Source organism: Phyllostomus discolor, chromosome 11, assembly GCF_004126475.2.
Source record: "Phyllostomus discolor isolate MPI-MPIP mPhyDis1 chromosome 11, mPhyDis1.pri.v3, whole genome shotgun sequence".
Taxonomy (NCBI): domain Eukaryota; kingdom Metazoa; phylum Chordata; class Mammalia; order Chiroptera; family Phyllostomidae; genus Phyllostomus; species Phyllostomus discolor.
In genome coordinates this window covers 304047-318618 of record NC_040913.2, presented here as the reverse complement: position 1 = coordinate 318618, position 14572 = coordinate 304047, and the positions used below count along the sequence as shown (strand labels likewise).

General features: G+C 49.9%; 1 protein-coding gene across 4 annotated transcripts in view; it reads left to right on the top strand.

The window, feature by feature from the left end:
* BCL2L13 (BCL2 like 13) overlaps positions 1–14572 on the top strand; it is a 45822-nt gene extending 31250 nt beyond the window's left edge. For 2 of the 4 annotated variants that reach the window (XR_004899806.1, XM_036011130.1), the window contains 2 exons: positions 2866–3009; positions 11481–11576. Coding sequence is in view for 3 of the 4 variants with exons in the window: in XM_036011130.1 (XP_035867023.1) it covers positions 2866–3009; positions 11481–11500 (164 nt within the window). In the remaining variant the exon portion in view is untranslated. Of the gene's footprint in view, positions 1–2865; positions 3010–11480 lie in introns of all 4 variants that reach the window. The other 2 variants (XM_028526500.2, XM_036011129.1) reach the window with 2 other exon arrangements.

The window sequence follows — 14572 nt, the reverse complement described above, 5'->3', positions numbered from 1 at the left end:
CGGATCTCTCCCGTGCTGGAAGGGGCCCTTGGAGCTGCCTGGCGGACTTTCCCTCTGCCTGGGCGGGCTCGCACGGTCGGGAGGGAAGGGGGGTGTCCTCAGCAGGGTCTGGCCTGTTGGAAGGAGGCGCCCCGTGGTTCGTGTGAGGAGGTGGGAGGTAGTTCTGTTTTAGGGTCAGAGACACCTTAGAACCCTATTGCAAAAGTAATGGAAGAAGACAGGGTTTCTGTGTGTTGTGGGGATGACTGCTCTTCAGTACGGAAAAGACGAACCCAAAGGGTAAGGTTATTTGGTGGCTCTAAGTCCCAGAGATACAACCGTCGGGCCTTGTGGGCGTGGACGCCTGGGTGTCCTGTTTTGTTCTAACACGTTTTCAGCCCCGTGGGGGGCAGCGCAGAGACGTGCGCGGTGGCCAGATGGTGTGACGTCCTTGTGCCCAGTCAGCTTCCCAGCGGGTGGGGCTCCGTCACAGGAACTCACGGAGCTCTGTGTCTGGTCACCAAGGCGGGAGAATGGGGCCCTCCGAGACAGAGGCCACCCGAACTGTGCTGGAGGGACAGTGGGCCTGGAAGTTGTGACGTCGGTCCCCGGAAAGGAGCGTGCCAGGCAGGGAAGGCAGACACGCACACACCGCCGGGAGTCTCGTGAGGCTTGTCACCTGCACTGAGGGACCCAGCAGAGGACACCACGTGGTCAGCCCGGCGCAGGGATCGTCCTGTGCGGACTCGCCGAGGACGGCAGATCCGTCTGCAGAAGGGCAGGACTGAGAGGGCGCGGGACCGGGGACTGCAGCGGAGACCGAGGCGAGGGAGGGCTGCAGCTTTACCTCCAGGTAGCTGTGGCGGGGACCTAGGGCATCGGCTTTGTGATGTGGAAGAGGTGAACCTGGAACAGGCACGTGTAAGTGTTGTTTCACACAGCCGGTGTAACATGTCTGCAGTTTACTTCCCTAAGAGGTAACTGAGCTTGGCCAGGAGTAATTTTAAAATGTCTCATGTTAGTGGATTATGACGGGAAGTTTGGATCTTTTGCGGTGCAGCACATCCCAGGCCTCTGAAGTGGAGGAGATGGTGTGAGTCCACAAGGCTGATTCACCAGCCGTTTCCGATTGCCCGAGCTGAGACAGAGCGCTGGGGCTGGGTGGACAAGCTCTGTTTTTTTCAGTATGATGATGTGGATTTTAGTCATGGGAAGAGCCTGATGCATTCTCCTGTGTGGTCCTGTACCCTCCATCAGTATGAGAAGAGGTTTTTAATGTATTTGGGATGGCGTTGTTTTAGAACATCCGTTCCTTCAGGGCGGCCTCTGCTTAGAAGCCAGAGAATATTCGTATGAACTCATTGGCTTTTCTGTTTGTCTTCTTCTGCAGAAATATTTTGTAATTTCTCTTTATACTTTGGCAATTAAGTAGCAAGGAACTGGAATTGGGTTAATTTCCTTTTGCATTTCTTTTTCAGTCAGTTGGGTAGTTCTTGATGTTTTAGAAAAATGATCGCATGCAGATGCTTAACTGAAAATGCTTAGTTTTTTCCTCTAGTATGCAATTTTTGGGGGGAAGGCAAGAAACTCTAGTCATAAATTTTGATGATTTTCAAATACTGAGCCACAAGGTTATTAGAAAAAATAATGTTTCCTCTGGGTTTTGATGACTTTTATAAGATAGCTCATCATTTTAAAAGTTCTTATTTTCAAATACACAGGGGTTGGCAAAAGTGGGTTTACATTTTATGTAAAAAATAATACAAAAATTAATAAAATAGCCCTGGCTGATGTGTCTCGGTGGATTCGGCACAGGCTGTGAACCAAAGGGTCACCAGTTCGATTCCCAGTCAAGGCACAGGCCTGGGTTGTGGGCCAGGTCCCCAGTGAGGGCCAGGTGAGAGGCACCCACACAGTGATGTTTCTCTTCCTCTCTTCCTTCTCTCTCTAAAAATAAATAAATAAAATCTTAAAGAAAAAAATATTTTAAAAAGTAAATAAAAGAATACGAGAATAAAACTGTTTTGCACACTCACAACTGTAAACTTACTTTTTCCCACCCCAGGATGGTAAAAGCACACGGTATAAAGTGCAACAACTGCAGGCAGGTGCGCACTGAACAGTAGAGCCAGTCACCTAGTTCTGTGCTCAGGCCACCACTGGGACCGGTTTCCTGTGTTTGCCCAGAGATGCCGTAGGACTGTACAAACACACACGCTGTGTGTTCTTTTTACACAGAACATAACAGTATTGCACACACTCTCCAGGATCTTGCTTTTTCACTGAAAGTAAATGCTGGTGATCAGGTGTTGTCGTCGCCCGGCCAGAGCCTGTGGGGCCGTCCCAGGCCTCCGTGTGCGGCAGCGAAGCTCCAGGGGTCTCTGTGCATCGGCGCTGCGCCGGCGAGCACGCGGGCTTTCGTATCACGGTTGTTTCTGACACGCTCAGGCAGTGAGCGTCAGCCTTTATCATCTCATGGAGCACGTAAACTAACTCTTAAGACTCTGCAGTGCACCAAAAGACGTATTTTTTTGCTGATCTCACAGAAAATAGTTACAGCTTTCATTCACTCACAGTGGATGGCTGTTGTGTTGGCTGCTGTCATCATCTTACCTGACAGTCTGAGGGGGAAAGAGGTCCGTGCCCCCGACTCAGTAGTCAGGTGCTTCCTGTTTTAAAAGTTCTTGGGGTGTGCTGGTTGAAAATTGCTGCCCTGAGGTGTGAAACCTGTACATATTATACACAGAAATTCTAGCAGCGGTCATTGTTTTATTTCCCTTGTAATAAAAGGGAAACTCCATAACGATGCACCTGAGCATAGTTTCTCGGTAGAGTGACCTGCAGGAATTCCCATCTGCGTCTCCCCCTCTCATCCTCTCGTCGCAGGTTTTGGTGCCTCTGGTCCTGCTGCAGCACATGCTGTCGGAGCTGACGAGGCGCGGCCAGGAGCCCCTGAGTGCGCTGCTGCAGTTCGGGGTGACCTACCTGGAGGACCACGCGGCGGACTTCATCATCCAGCAGGGCGGCTGGGTACGTGCTGCGGCCTTAAACATCTGCTCTTTAAAAAAATTAAGCATAGATTTAATGTCGTGAATATTATCACTTAATATCTTCTAATACTGATTGCATGACGACCCATGGAGAGGCTGGTCTAGAGTTTCAGTCAGACCACTGCCGAGGTTTTACGAAAATTGACGTGTGATGTTTTTAAGTAGTACTCTTAAGTAGTTCTAATTATGAAGCATTTCAGAGTAGCAAAAGATACGTAAATAACTAAGGGATGAGGAAATAAAATCGATCCATTGTAAAGGGACGTAGCCAACACTTTGCAGTTTCCTCGCGTGTCCCTGCGCCACGTCTGCCTGGTTCTGCCTCCTTCGCAAGGGTAGCTCCTGTTTCTTCTTCTTTATTGTCGTTTAAACACGTGTTTTTGCATATATACACATAAACACATACCTGTTCCTGGACAATATATTATTTTGTGTGTTTTGAACTTTATGTAACTAGTATCATACTACCTGTGTTCTTCTGTAACTTGCTTTTCACTCGGTAGTATCTTCTTGAGATTTACCTAGGCCATCCTTTTTAGACATCTTTATGCTGATTACCTCCCTCCTCCCCCATGGGATGTAACCTCGCAGACACAGGCCCGTGTGCTGTGGTGTGTGGGAGGCCACCGCTGCTGGGACAGTGAGGTCTCCCCACCTCTCCAAACTAGTTTTGCCTCCTGACCTTCCCTGTGAAGGGTGCACAGTGCAGGTGGAGGTGCTGGCTCATGTCTGGTGTCCCATCGTGTGGCTGTACCACAGCTTATTTGTTTATAATTTATTCCTCTGTCACCACCAGACATTTTCACTTTTTTGCTGTCACACTCTGTCATGAACATCCTTGCACGTAGGTGCCGGGGTTGCTCTGGGCCTGCACCTCAGAGTGGACTTCCCAGGTCCAGGTGTACAGGTGTGTTCTGGCCGAAGTGTTCTTCAACTGACCTTTGTCCGCAGCATGTAAGAGTTTTTGTCACTGTACGTCTTTGCTAACGTTTAATATTGTCAGACTTTTTAAAGTCGTTTTAAAAAGTAAGATTACTTTGGAATAATTTTAGATTGATAAAAAAAGTTATCAAGTGTTTCTTTATGCAGTCCACACAGTTTTCCCTGGTTTAACATCATATGGCACCTTTGTCTGAATGACTGAGTTTCCATGTTGATTTTATACCCCGGAAATTTCCTGAGCTCTTGTATTAAGTCCGATTGTTTATCTCTAGGTTCCCTTGGGTTTTCTACAGAGAAAACCCACAGCTTCTGTGAACAGTGATAGTTTTCCCTTTGACAAGCTGTCTTTCTAAAAACACAGCACTCGCCAGGGTCTGGGCCCGACAGGAGCAGCCACGGAGGCCTCCTGGCCTGCCTCCTGCTGCTGAGACGTGTGCCCTTGGTGGCTCCCCGCCCCCCAGCCGTGCCAGTCTCGGTGGGCGAGGCTGGCCTGTCGGTTTTCCTGTTCGGTCTCAGTGTGGAGGTGTGCTGGCTTCGTGCAAGAAGCTGGAATTAGGAAGAATTTTTCTCTGCTCGGGAGCAGTTTATGTGAGATTGAAATTATTTGTGCCTTGTTTCCTAGAAAACCACCTGGTGTTTTCTCCAAGGGAAGGTTTCTGTTTTTTCTTGTCAGTTTTTGATGATATTTCTAGGATATGATCCTAGAAAATCTTCAGTTATGTTGGCATAGAGCTGTTTATAATACCCTTCTTTATCTTCATTCTTTTATCCTACTTACTTTTTAAAAATCATTTTATTTTGGAGAATTTCAAACACCTGTGAAAAAGACAGTGCAACGGAACGGGCCCCCGTCACTGGGGCCCGGCAGTCATTGACTCGTTGCCAGTTAGGCTTTATCCACACTCTGCCTGCTCCCACTCTATTCTTTATCCTCACCCGAGGATATGCTTGTTGGTTTTAGAGAGGCAGGGGGAAACGCCAGTGTGAAGGAAGCGGCAGTTGGCTGCCTCCTGTGGGCGCTGGTCTGGGTATTGAATCCACAGTCATACAGGACGACGCTCCCACCAGCTGAACCACACGGCCAGGGCACTTCCACTGTTAATATTATTTTGAAGCAAAATGCACACATTGTATAATTTTATCTATAAAAATTTCAGTATGGGCCCTGGCTGGTGTGTCTCAGTGGATTGAGCACTGGACTGCAAACCAGAGGGTCACTGGTTAGGTTCCCAGTCAGAGCACATCCCTGGGTTGCGGGCCAGGTCCCCAGTAGGGGGCGTGTGAGAGGCAACCACACTCGGATGTTTCTCTCCCTCTTTTTCTCCCTTCCCCTTTCTAAAAATAAATTAAAATCTTAAAAAAGATAAAATAAATTTTAAGAAGTTTCAGTATGGGTTTCTAAAAAATAAAGGCTCTCTAAACAATACCATTACTACATCAAAAAATAATTTTTTCATGTCAAATATCTTGTTAGTATTCAAATTTCTAAATGTCTCAAAACATCCTTTTTTAATCTCTGCAACATAAGGAGTTATACTTCCCTTTGTATTTCTATTCTGAATTCCTTTTTTGTTTTTATTAAAATAATTTTTTATTGGGCAGGATATATTTTTTTCTCATGTTTTGTTTTTGTTTGTTTAGAAACTATAAATTCAAGCTTAGGGAAGTTGCCCTTTCTCTAGAAAATAAAAACAACGAAGCTATTTATGTCATTTACTAACCTCATCTTGTTTTAAAAGAGTCATGGTAGTTATCATGCAAGAGTAAGGTTTTTATAGGGTGGGGCAAAAGTAGGTTTGTAGTATTTGCATAGAAAGTAATATAATAATTAATAAATAATAATACGAGAATAACCTGTTTCATTCACATACTCACAACTATAAACCTGCTTTTGCCCCATGTGGTACTATGAATACTGGAAGTCAAGTCCTGTGTCAGTAAAAGACAACAGTGCTGTTGACAAAATTATAATTTGTTGGTGACCTTTGCAGAAAAGAGCCCTTGAAAATTTCTAAACAGGAGTAACCTCTGTGAGGAAATTCTGAAGTGTCTTACAAGCCGAAAAGGGAACAGGGTTAGTAAAATGCCTGCACGGGGCTTGAATCAAGTACTGGGGTGGGGGGAGTCGCTGGGACTGGGACAGTAGACGCTGGGTGGCAGGGCGGGTCCCACTCGGTGAGTCTCTGGTTCAGATGAGCTGCCTCCCTTCCCAGGCCCCTGCTTTCCGGGGCAGCTGGGGCGTGTGCAGGCCCAGCATCAAGGAAGAGACCTGGAGTGAGCCCCTTAAGAGGTGCTGCAGAGAAAACACCCCCTTTCGTTATGGCCCCACCCATCCTCACCCTCTTTTTTATTGTGACTTGTATTTATTCATGGACACTGTTTTTACCAGTCGTCGCAGACGGCCAGGCTGGTGGTTCGGGCGGATCGTGCCGCATGCCAGTGCCAGTGCCGGTGCCAGCGAGGGAGCGGCTCCCAGCCAGTCGCACTCGGTGGACTCCCCGCAGCAGGCACATGCAGAGAGGGGGGCGGGTGCCTGGTCGCCTGGGGCTGAAGGGGGAGACTAGGGGATGACTGCTACGTCTCTCGTTTTGAAATCAGGGAAATGTTGAAGAATCCGAGAGTGGTGAAATGTTACTGCACAGCAGTGTGAATATGCTAAAACCCACGGAGTTGTACATCTGAAAATGGTGAATGTCAGGTTACGTGAATGTTACGGAGGTAGATGTCAGCACTAAAAAAAGAACCCCATTCGGATAGCGTGTTCCTGCGCCCTGCCGGTTGCTTGGGAGACTCGTGCAGGGGAAATTCGGGAGCTTGGTTCCCCCCGACTCGTTATTTTCCAGCTCACACTGAGATGGTTGAATGTCTGCTCATCTTGGGTTCCCAGGAGGTAGCAGAGCCCATTTATATCACATTCTTTTTTAAAAAATGGGACTAGATCTTTTTTGCTAAGTCATGACCGCTGTGAAAAAAAAATAACGTAAGATGCTTGCCTTGTGACCCTGTCCTCGGGCAGCAGCCCTGTGTGGGTTCGAGGTAGAGCACTGTCGTTTCTAGAGGGACCGAGGTTTTCAGTTTTGCGGTGTCTCTCTCTGGAAGGAATGAGAGAGGAGGGAAAAGTTGAATTGCCAGGGAAGGGTATTATTTCAAGCTGCTCTTACTTTATTTTTTTACTTCTATTAGTATTTAGTTTATCGTGAATTTTCTCCTGGGCAGTAAGTTTTTGTTCACTTGCTTCTGGGGTATCTTTTTCTTCTGTCCAACCTCCCTTCTGGTTTAGGGGCCATCACTCTTCTTCCGTGGCGGCATCTCCACGTGGCCGGGTGCTCTCCTGCACTGCACCGCTCTCCTGGGGGCTTGTCCACCAGGGTGTGCTCGGGGGCCAGAGAGTGTGCACCTGAACCCTCCCGCTCAGCATTCCCCCCTGCATTTGCACGCATGCGCAGCAAGAATTCACGGTTTTTGGGCCATTGACCCTGCTTCCAGCCCCACCGGTCGGACAGTGCGCATCTGCCAACTCCACCGGTGTCAACGACAGAGTGGCGCATGTGGGTTCTGTGAAATGACATCCTTCAGATGCTTGGTGGCATTTCAAACATGCACACCTTTGCTGGCCTAGAAAGTTTCAGGAGTGTTCTTGAAGTGAACACAAGGATGTGAACCTCTCAATTTGCATGATTTTGTGGCATGACCTCTGAAAATGAATTGCCAAATCAATTTCAGAGGTTACCTCAGGCTGCTTACGGGCAGAGAGCTAGATGGCATTTAGAGCGGCTCGGCCCCTCCTCACGCTTCCCCAAACAGCAGCAGTCAAAATGAAACGACAACAAAAACGCTGAAAAATAGCATCATTTATCGAGTGCTTACTGTGTACAAGGCACTAGCTGAGCACTATAAATACTACACCTAGTTCTATAACAATTTTATTAAGTCATTCTCATTTTGTTTTTGAAGAAATTAAAGTTTAAAAAAAGTTAAGCAAGACATTCATAACTGCATAGCTGGCACGTGATGGAAGTGGGATTCAAGCTACTTCTTATTTTACTACCAACACTGTTTTTTTTTTTTTTTTTTTTACATCAACAAGTGGTTGCTTCTCACACATCCCCTCCTGGGGGCACAACTTGGGTCACAACCCAGGCATGTGCCCTGACTGGGAATCAAACCAGCGACCCTTTGGTTTGCAGGCTAGCGCTCAATCCACTGAGCCACACCAGCCAGGGCCAAATTTTTAATTACTGTGCTGGTTTGCCTCTCTGCTTATATTCATTGCTGGGCGATCTGATGCCTATTGGGATCTCTTCTTGAGATTGCAGCAGGATCAGGGTGAATGGGGGGCACTCAGAATGGTTGACATTGTGGTCCTGTGATTTGCTTAGTTGTATTTCTGGCTCCCCTTTTTTGTGGAGTGGTTAGAGGGACTACTGATTTACGTTAGACCCTTAGTGTACACGGAAAGTTCCCGGTCTTTTTTCTTTTCTTTTTTTGATATATTTTATTGATTATGCTATTACAGTTGTCCCATTTCCCCCTTCACTCCCCTCACCCTGCCCACCCCCTCCCACCCACACCCCCCCCTTTAGTTCGTGTCCATGTGTCATAGGTTCTTTGGTTTCTACATTTCCCATACTATTCCTGCCCTCCCCCTGTCTATGTTCTCCCTACCATCTATGCTACTTATTCTCTGTACCTTTTCCCCCTCTCTCCTCCCACTCCCCTGTTGCTAACCCTCCATGTGATCTCCATTTCTGTGGTTCTGTTCCTGTTCTAGTTGTTTGCTTAGTTTGCTTTTGTTTTAGGTATGGTTTTTACTGAGAGTTTAATGTATTTTTTTTACTGTTCATAGTTTTGATCTTCTTTTTCTCAGATAAGTCCCTTTAACATTTCATATCATAAGGGCTTGGTGATGATGAACTCCTTTAACTTGACCTTATCTGAGAAGCACTTTATCTGCCCTTCCATTCTAAATGAAAGCTTTGCTGGATAGAGCAATCTGGGATGTAGGTCCTTGCCTTTCATGACTTGGAATACTTCTTTCCAGCCCCTCCTTGCCCGAAAGGTCTCTTATCGTAGCCTGCATTTGTCTGTCTAATTTATGACCAAAGTCAACCAATCCTGTGAGCATCCTGATCACCAGTGCTTTGAACTGTGCATCTGATAGGTTGGCTACCTCTCAGTCGCTTTAAAAAAACTGGCTCTGGGGCTTTTAATTCTGTTTGCGCCATCTTATTTATTTATTTTTTTACTTGGGTCTGGTCGCACCTGTTACACATGAGGGGCGGAGCCTTAGGGGTTCACCAGGGCGGGGCACCCCAGTCGCCGGGTTGTGACGTGTATGTGGGGGCGGGCCCGAGAGGGAGCAATGGCGCCCGCTGCGCGCTCTCTAGGACTTCAGTCCCCTTTGCCGCTTCCCACAAGCAACTTGGGCCCTTCTGGTGCTGGCCCCCCGGGTGAGTGGGCTTGTGCACTCTCTCGGACTCTGTGGGTTTCCCCAAGGAGCCTCCTGTGAGGCTGAGACAATCTCCTGGCCTCACCTTCCACAGGTGTTTTCAGTCGGCGCTGTCAGGCCTTGTTTCCCGGCGGCGCTGGGTCCCTGGGTCGCGCGGTCTGTGTCGCTGCCCGTTTTCACTTAGTTTGTCTGCGCTCGAATGTGCGGCTGCGGACAGCCAGCTGCCTTGCGCGCCTCACTGGGTCTGCTCGTTGCCTCCCGCGCCCGGGGTCTGCCACCGGGTCCGTCAGCTGCCGTCTGCACCCTGCGCACCCGCGTCTGCCGGCCACCGCTTTTCCCTGCTGGGACCCCTCTCCGTAGGCCTACAACTCCGCCCCTCCTTACCGGTCTGGGTGTATGGTAGTCAGACTTGCGTTCGGTTCATTTCTCTCTGTTCTGATTTTTTGTTTGTAAATTCTTGTTGTCCTTAGTTTTGGTTGCGCGAGGAGGCACAGTGCGACTACCTATGCCTCCATCTTGGCCGGAAGTCCCCGGTCTTGATTAAGGAGTAAAATTAATCTACTTGACATATGCTAGTCACACTCCGCAGCATTTGAGCACCACCCAGACTTTCTGTAGAACTCTGCATCTCTGACATGACGCTTGGTTGGCTCTCTTCCTGTCTTTCTGATCGTGTCTAACTTCTGGGCTCCCCTAGCACCCTGTGCACACACCTGTCTGAAATTTGATCACACTGAAGTTTGTTGCTGGTCATTTGTTTATTTTTAGAGAGAGGGGAAGGGAGGGAGAGAGGGAGAGAAACATCCGTGTGTGGTTGCCTCTCCCACACACCCTACTGGGGACCTGGCCTGCAACCCAGGCCTGTGCCCTGACTGGGAATTGAACTGGGGACCCTTTGGTTTGCAGGCCAGTGCTCAATCCACGGAGCCTGGCTGGTGCCAGGGCCACATGCCAGTCTTTACATCTAGACAGTGAATTTTTTACCAACACAAATTAGGTCTCATTCTTTCTTATGACTCTGGTGCCTAACACAGCACCTACTAGTCCATGGGCACACAGTGGGTCCTGTTAAACTAAGCTGTTAAATGTGAAAATGAAAACTGACACTATTTGCTTTTAGCAAAAGTCTCATTTCTGGTGTCCCTGATTGTTGTTTTGTAGTGAAGGCATCACGGAGTAGCCATTTCCCCTTTTCCTGTTGAGTAAAGTTCATATTGCTTAGTTCTGTCACATTCCTCCACAGTCCTGTCGGCTAAGGGAACTCCCTGTTCTTCTTCGTGTGAACTGCACACTAACCTAGGCTGCTTCCTGTTCCGCTTTCCCTCGTCCTGTGGGTATTGTAGCTTCTGTGTGGCTTTCACCATGCATGCTTCCCTGACCTTCAGGGTCGGGGGATGTAGACGCTGGTTCCCCCGGGACGCTTTCAGCCACTTCCCCGCCCTCTCCAGCCTGCACCAAAGAGTTGTTTCTCCATCTGAGCTCTTTTTCTTTTACAGGTTGTATGTATCTATTTTTAGAGGGGAAGGGAGGGGGAGAGAGGGAGAGAAACATCAATATGTGGTTGCCTCTCCTGTACCCCCTACTTGGGGGACCTGGTTCACAACCCAGGCATGCGCCCTGACTGGGAATCAAACCAGGGACCCTTTGGTTGGCAGGCTGGCACTCAGTCCACTGAGCCACACCAGCCAGGGCTCCGTCTGAACTCTTCATAGCGCTTTGGCCAGGGCATAGCATTGTTTTTGTGCCCTGCTAACTCATCAGTTCCTCGAGAGCAAGTTTCTCACCTTGTTTTCTCTGCTGGTTTGCATTAATTATTGCGTTGAATATATATAAATTCAATTAAATATGAATTAACTTTTATTTTTTTTAGCCTCAGTGAAACTAGTCAGAGGACCATCTCTTAAAAATTTTTCTCTGCATTGATCTATAAGTAAATGCCTTGAATCCAGAAAATACTGTAGGTTTAAACAATGTGTTGTGTTTATTCCTTTGCTCCAGATTTACAGTTATTTGAACTATGTTTACCATTCCTTGTGTTGACTCTCCTGCTCTTTTTCTAGGGCACTGTCTTCAGTCTTGAGGAGGAGGAGGACCCTGGCGTCGTTGCCGAAGACAGCAATGACATTTACATCCTGCCCAGCGACAACTCTGGACAGGTCAGCCCTCCGGAGTCGCCCACTGTGACCACCTCCTGGCAGGCGGAGAGCTTACCGGTTTCCCTGTCTGCCAGCCAGAGCTGGCACACCGAGAGCCTCCCGGTGTCCCTGGGTCCCGAGTCCTGGCAGCAGATTGCTGTGGACCCAGAAGAGGTCAAAAGCTTAGACAGCAACGGGGCTGGAGAGAAGAGTGAGAACAACTCCTCCAACTCCGACATCGTGCACGTGGAGAAGGAAGAGATCCCCGAGGGCGCAGGAGAGGCTGCTGAGGCTCCCGGAATCTTGTCAGCCAGGGGGCTGCCAGAAGCGTTTCCGGAAGCCCCCGTTCCCTCGCTTCCAAGGCTCACTGCCACCTCCTTGCTGCAGACGCGGGAGCCTGCAGAGGTGACTGCTGTGGGGAAGGTTAGCATGGCACCCTCCTCAGCTGTAGAACCTGGCGAAGCAAAGGAGCAGGCGGTGCCTGTGCTGGAGCCCAAGGGAGCACTGCGGAGTGAGGGGATGGAAGCAGGGCAAGAGGGTCTCCTGCCAGGGCCCTCCCCAAAGGGTGAGGAGAGGGCCCTGCCACCAGCCAGGGGCACAACTACGCTACTGTTTGGAGGGGCTGCCGCTGTCGCTGCCCTGGTGGTGGCGGTCGGGGTGGCGTTGGCTCTGAGGAAGAAATAGCACATTTCTCAGGAGAGACAGCAGGATGTTCGGTGTTGGCTGTGCTGAGTGTGAGCCGTCAGCAGCTGCCTGCATGACTGTGGAGCACGCTCGGGTCACCAGGCAGAAGGGTGGGGGGTGGCAGTACTCATGGGTGTCTGACTGTGAGTCCCGAGGGCTGGGGCTCAGGCTTGACCCTGGGTCTCAGGAGCGAAGTCCTCCGTTGGGCCCTGGTTACTCAACCCCTGCACCAACGTTCTCCCGATAACTCTTTGTTGGGGGAGCTGTCTTGCGCATCGTAGAATGTCTAGTACCATCCCTGGCCTCTGCCTGCTGAGTACCACAGCACCCTCCCCTGGTTGTGACAGCCAAGTGTCCCCTGACATCGCCAGATGCCCTCTGGGGGTGAGACTGCTCCCCTGCAGAGCCTCAGCTTGCGGGGGGGGGGGGGGGTGATGTTGGAAGCCTCGGGATGGCCGTGCCCCTCAGCCACGACTGATCCTGCCCTCAGACGCCCTCCTTCCCGACGCCCGTGCGCCCTTCTGCAGTCCTCCTCCCTGGCTCTTCTCACCTGCCTTTCGGTCCGGTCACGAGAGGGGGCTCCGCCCTACATCTTAGGTGCCACCAGGCTCCCCTTCGCCCCAGGTGTCCTCCAGGATCCATGGAGAGAGCAGCTGTGTTCTGCCCCGTCCCGTCTCCGACTCTTCTCACAGCCTCACCTGGTGAAGACACTGCCCTCAGTCATCCCTCACAGAGAGGGATGCGTGCTCCCTCCCTGCCCAGGGGTGCTGTGCCGCGGCGGATCACGGCTCACAGGCCCGTCCCGTGGAGCAGATGGCTCACATGGCCTCTGGCCCTGCAGGTGTGGCCCTCGGGCGCACAGGGCCACTGTCTGGTGCCGGGGCCTCGGACTCAGTCCACTTCCAGTCGGCCAGCTGGCTACCTGCAGTCCTCACCGACCACCCGAATCATAGTTCTTATTAATAAATACAGAAAGTCTCCTAAATGTCATCGAAATAAAAGCTATGAAAAGAGAAGCTTGACTTTCCTGGTTACCCCCAAGTCTAGTTCGGCTCCTTCGCTGAACTCTGCACAGTCCAGTGCTGGCACGTGGAGCCAGACGGTCCTAGGTGGCGTGTGCTGTTGTGAATCAGCATGGTTTTCTTCCTTCTGCCAACCCCACCCCCACAGGGTGGGGAGGGGGCTCCCTCTCTGTGCCCAGGGGTCTCGGTGTCATGATGTGGGCACACTTGCCTGACACCAGTCATCTCAGATTTATCTTAGCAAGTGGAGCACATTACTTTTTAGATCCTGAAATTTGTGATAAAATTACCGATCCTAATCACCAAAAGTTGATGTTTTAAATATACTTTTTTAAATTTATTTTTTAAAATTAAAACTTCTCCCTAAAGCAGTACTATGTAAAAGTTGGTCAAGCCCTGACTGGTGTGGCTCAGTGGGTTGAACGCTGGCCTGCGAACCAAAGGGTCACCAATTCAATTCCCAGTCCAGGGCACGTGCCTGGGTTGCAAGCCAGGTCCCCAGTAGGGGGGACGCACACTCACATGGAGGTGTGTCTCCTCTTTCTCCCATCCCCTCTCTCTAAATCTTTAAAAATTGTGTCTGCACAGGGGAAGAGCAGGCTGGTCATTACCTTGATTTTTCCTCCCTTTTATAGTAAAATATTTACATTATTCACACTTTCAAACTCTGTCCTCAAGCCCACTGGCTGAGCACATCTCAGCACTAACAAACCAGGTTCATCTCTGAGAGCAACCCATGGCTTAGGGTCTTTGGTGTCCCCACTAAGGCAAGGAACAGGCGGCGGGTGCCACGCTGCCCTGTGCCGCCGTATCCTCCCGCCTGTCGGACAGTGACACACGGTCTTTGGCCCGCCGCGTTGTGCTGGGTCCTGGCAAATGGCTCCTCCTTCCTCTCCAGTCCTGAGCTCCTGAGCAGAAACGGGGTGCACCAGCACCCGGTTCTGTCCGCGTGGCCTTACCCCCACCTCCCGCAGAGGGGGCGCCGAGAAGCTGCTCTGCAGAGCAGCTGTGAGTTTTGCTATTTGAAGAGAAAGTCACTTCTCACCCCCCCTTTCTTTTGGTGGGAGTGGACAGTAGGCAGTAGAAAGCCATTCCTTCTTGCCCCTACTTAAGTAACATCTGAACCTAAGGTCAAAGGACGGTTCAGAAGAAACCCACGTGCTTAGAGAACTCAAATGCAGAATTAAGATCACTGTTCATCATTCCTCATTCTTCCAACTGTCTTCGTCAGTCCACAACCCTTCCTAACTGCTCTGCTGGGTGGAAGGGTTTCTGGTAGCTTGGCAAAAAGCCAGTGACTGTTTCTTGAGA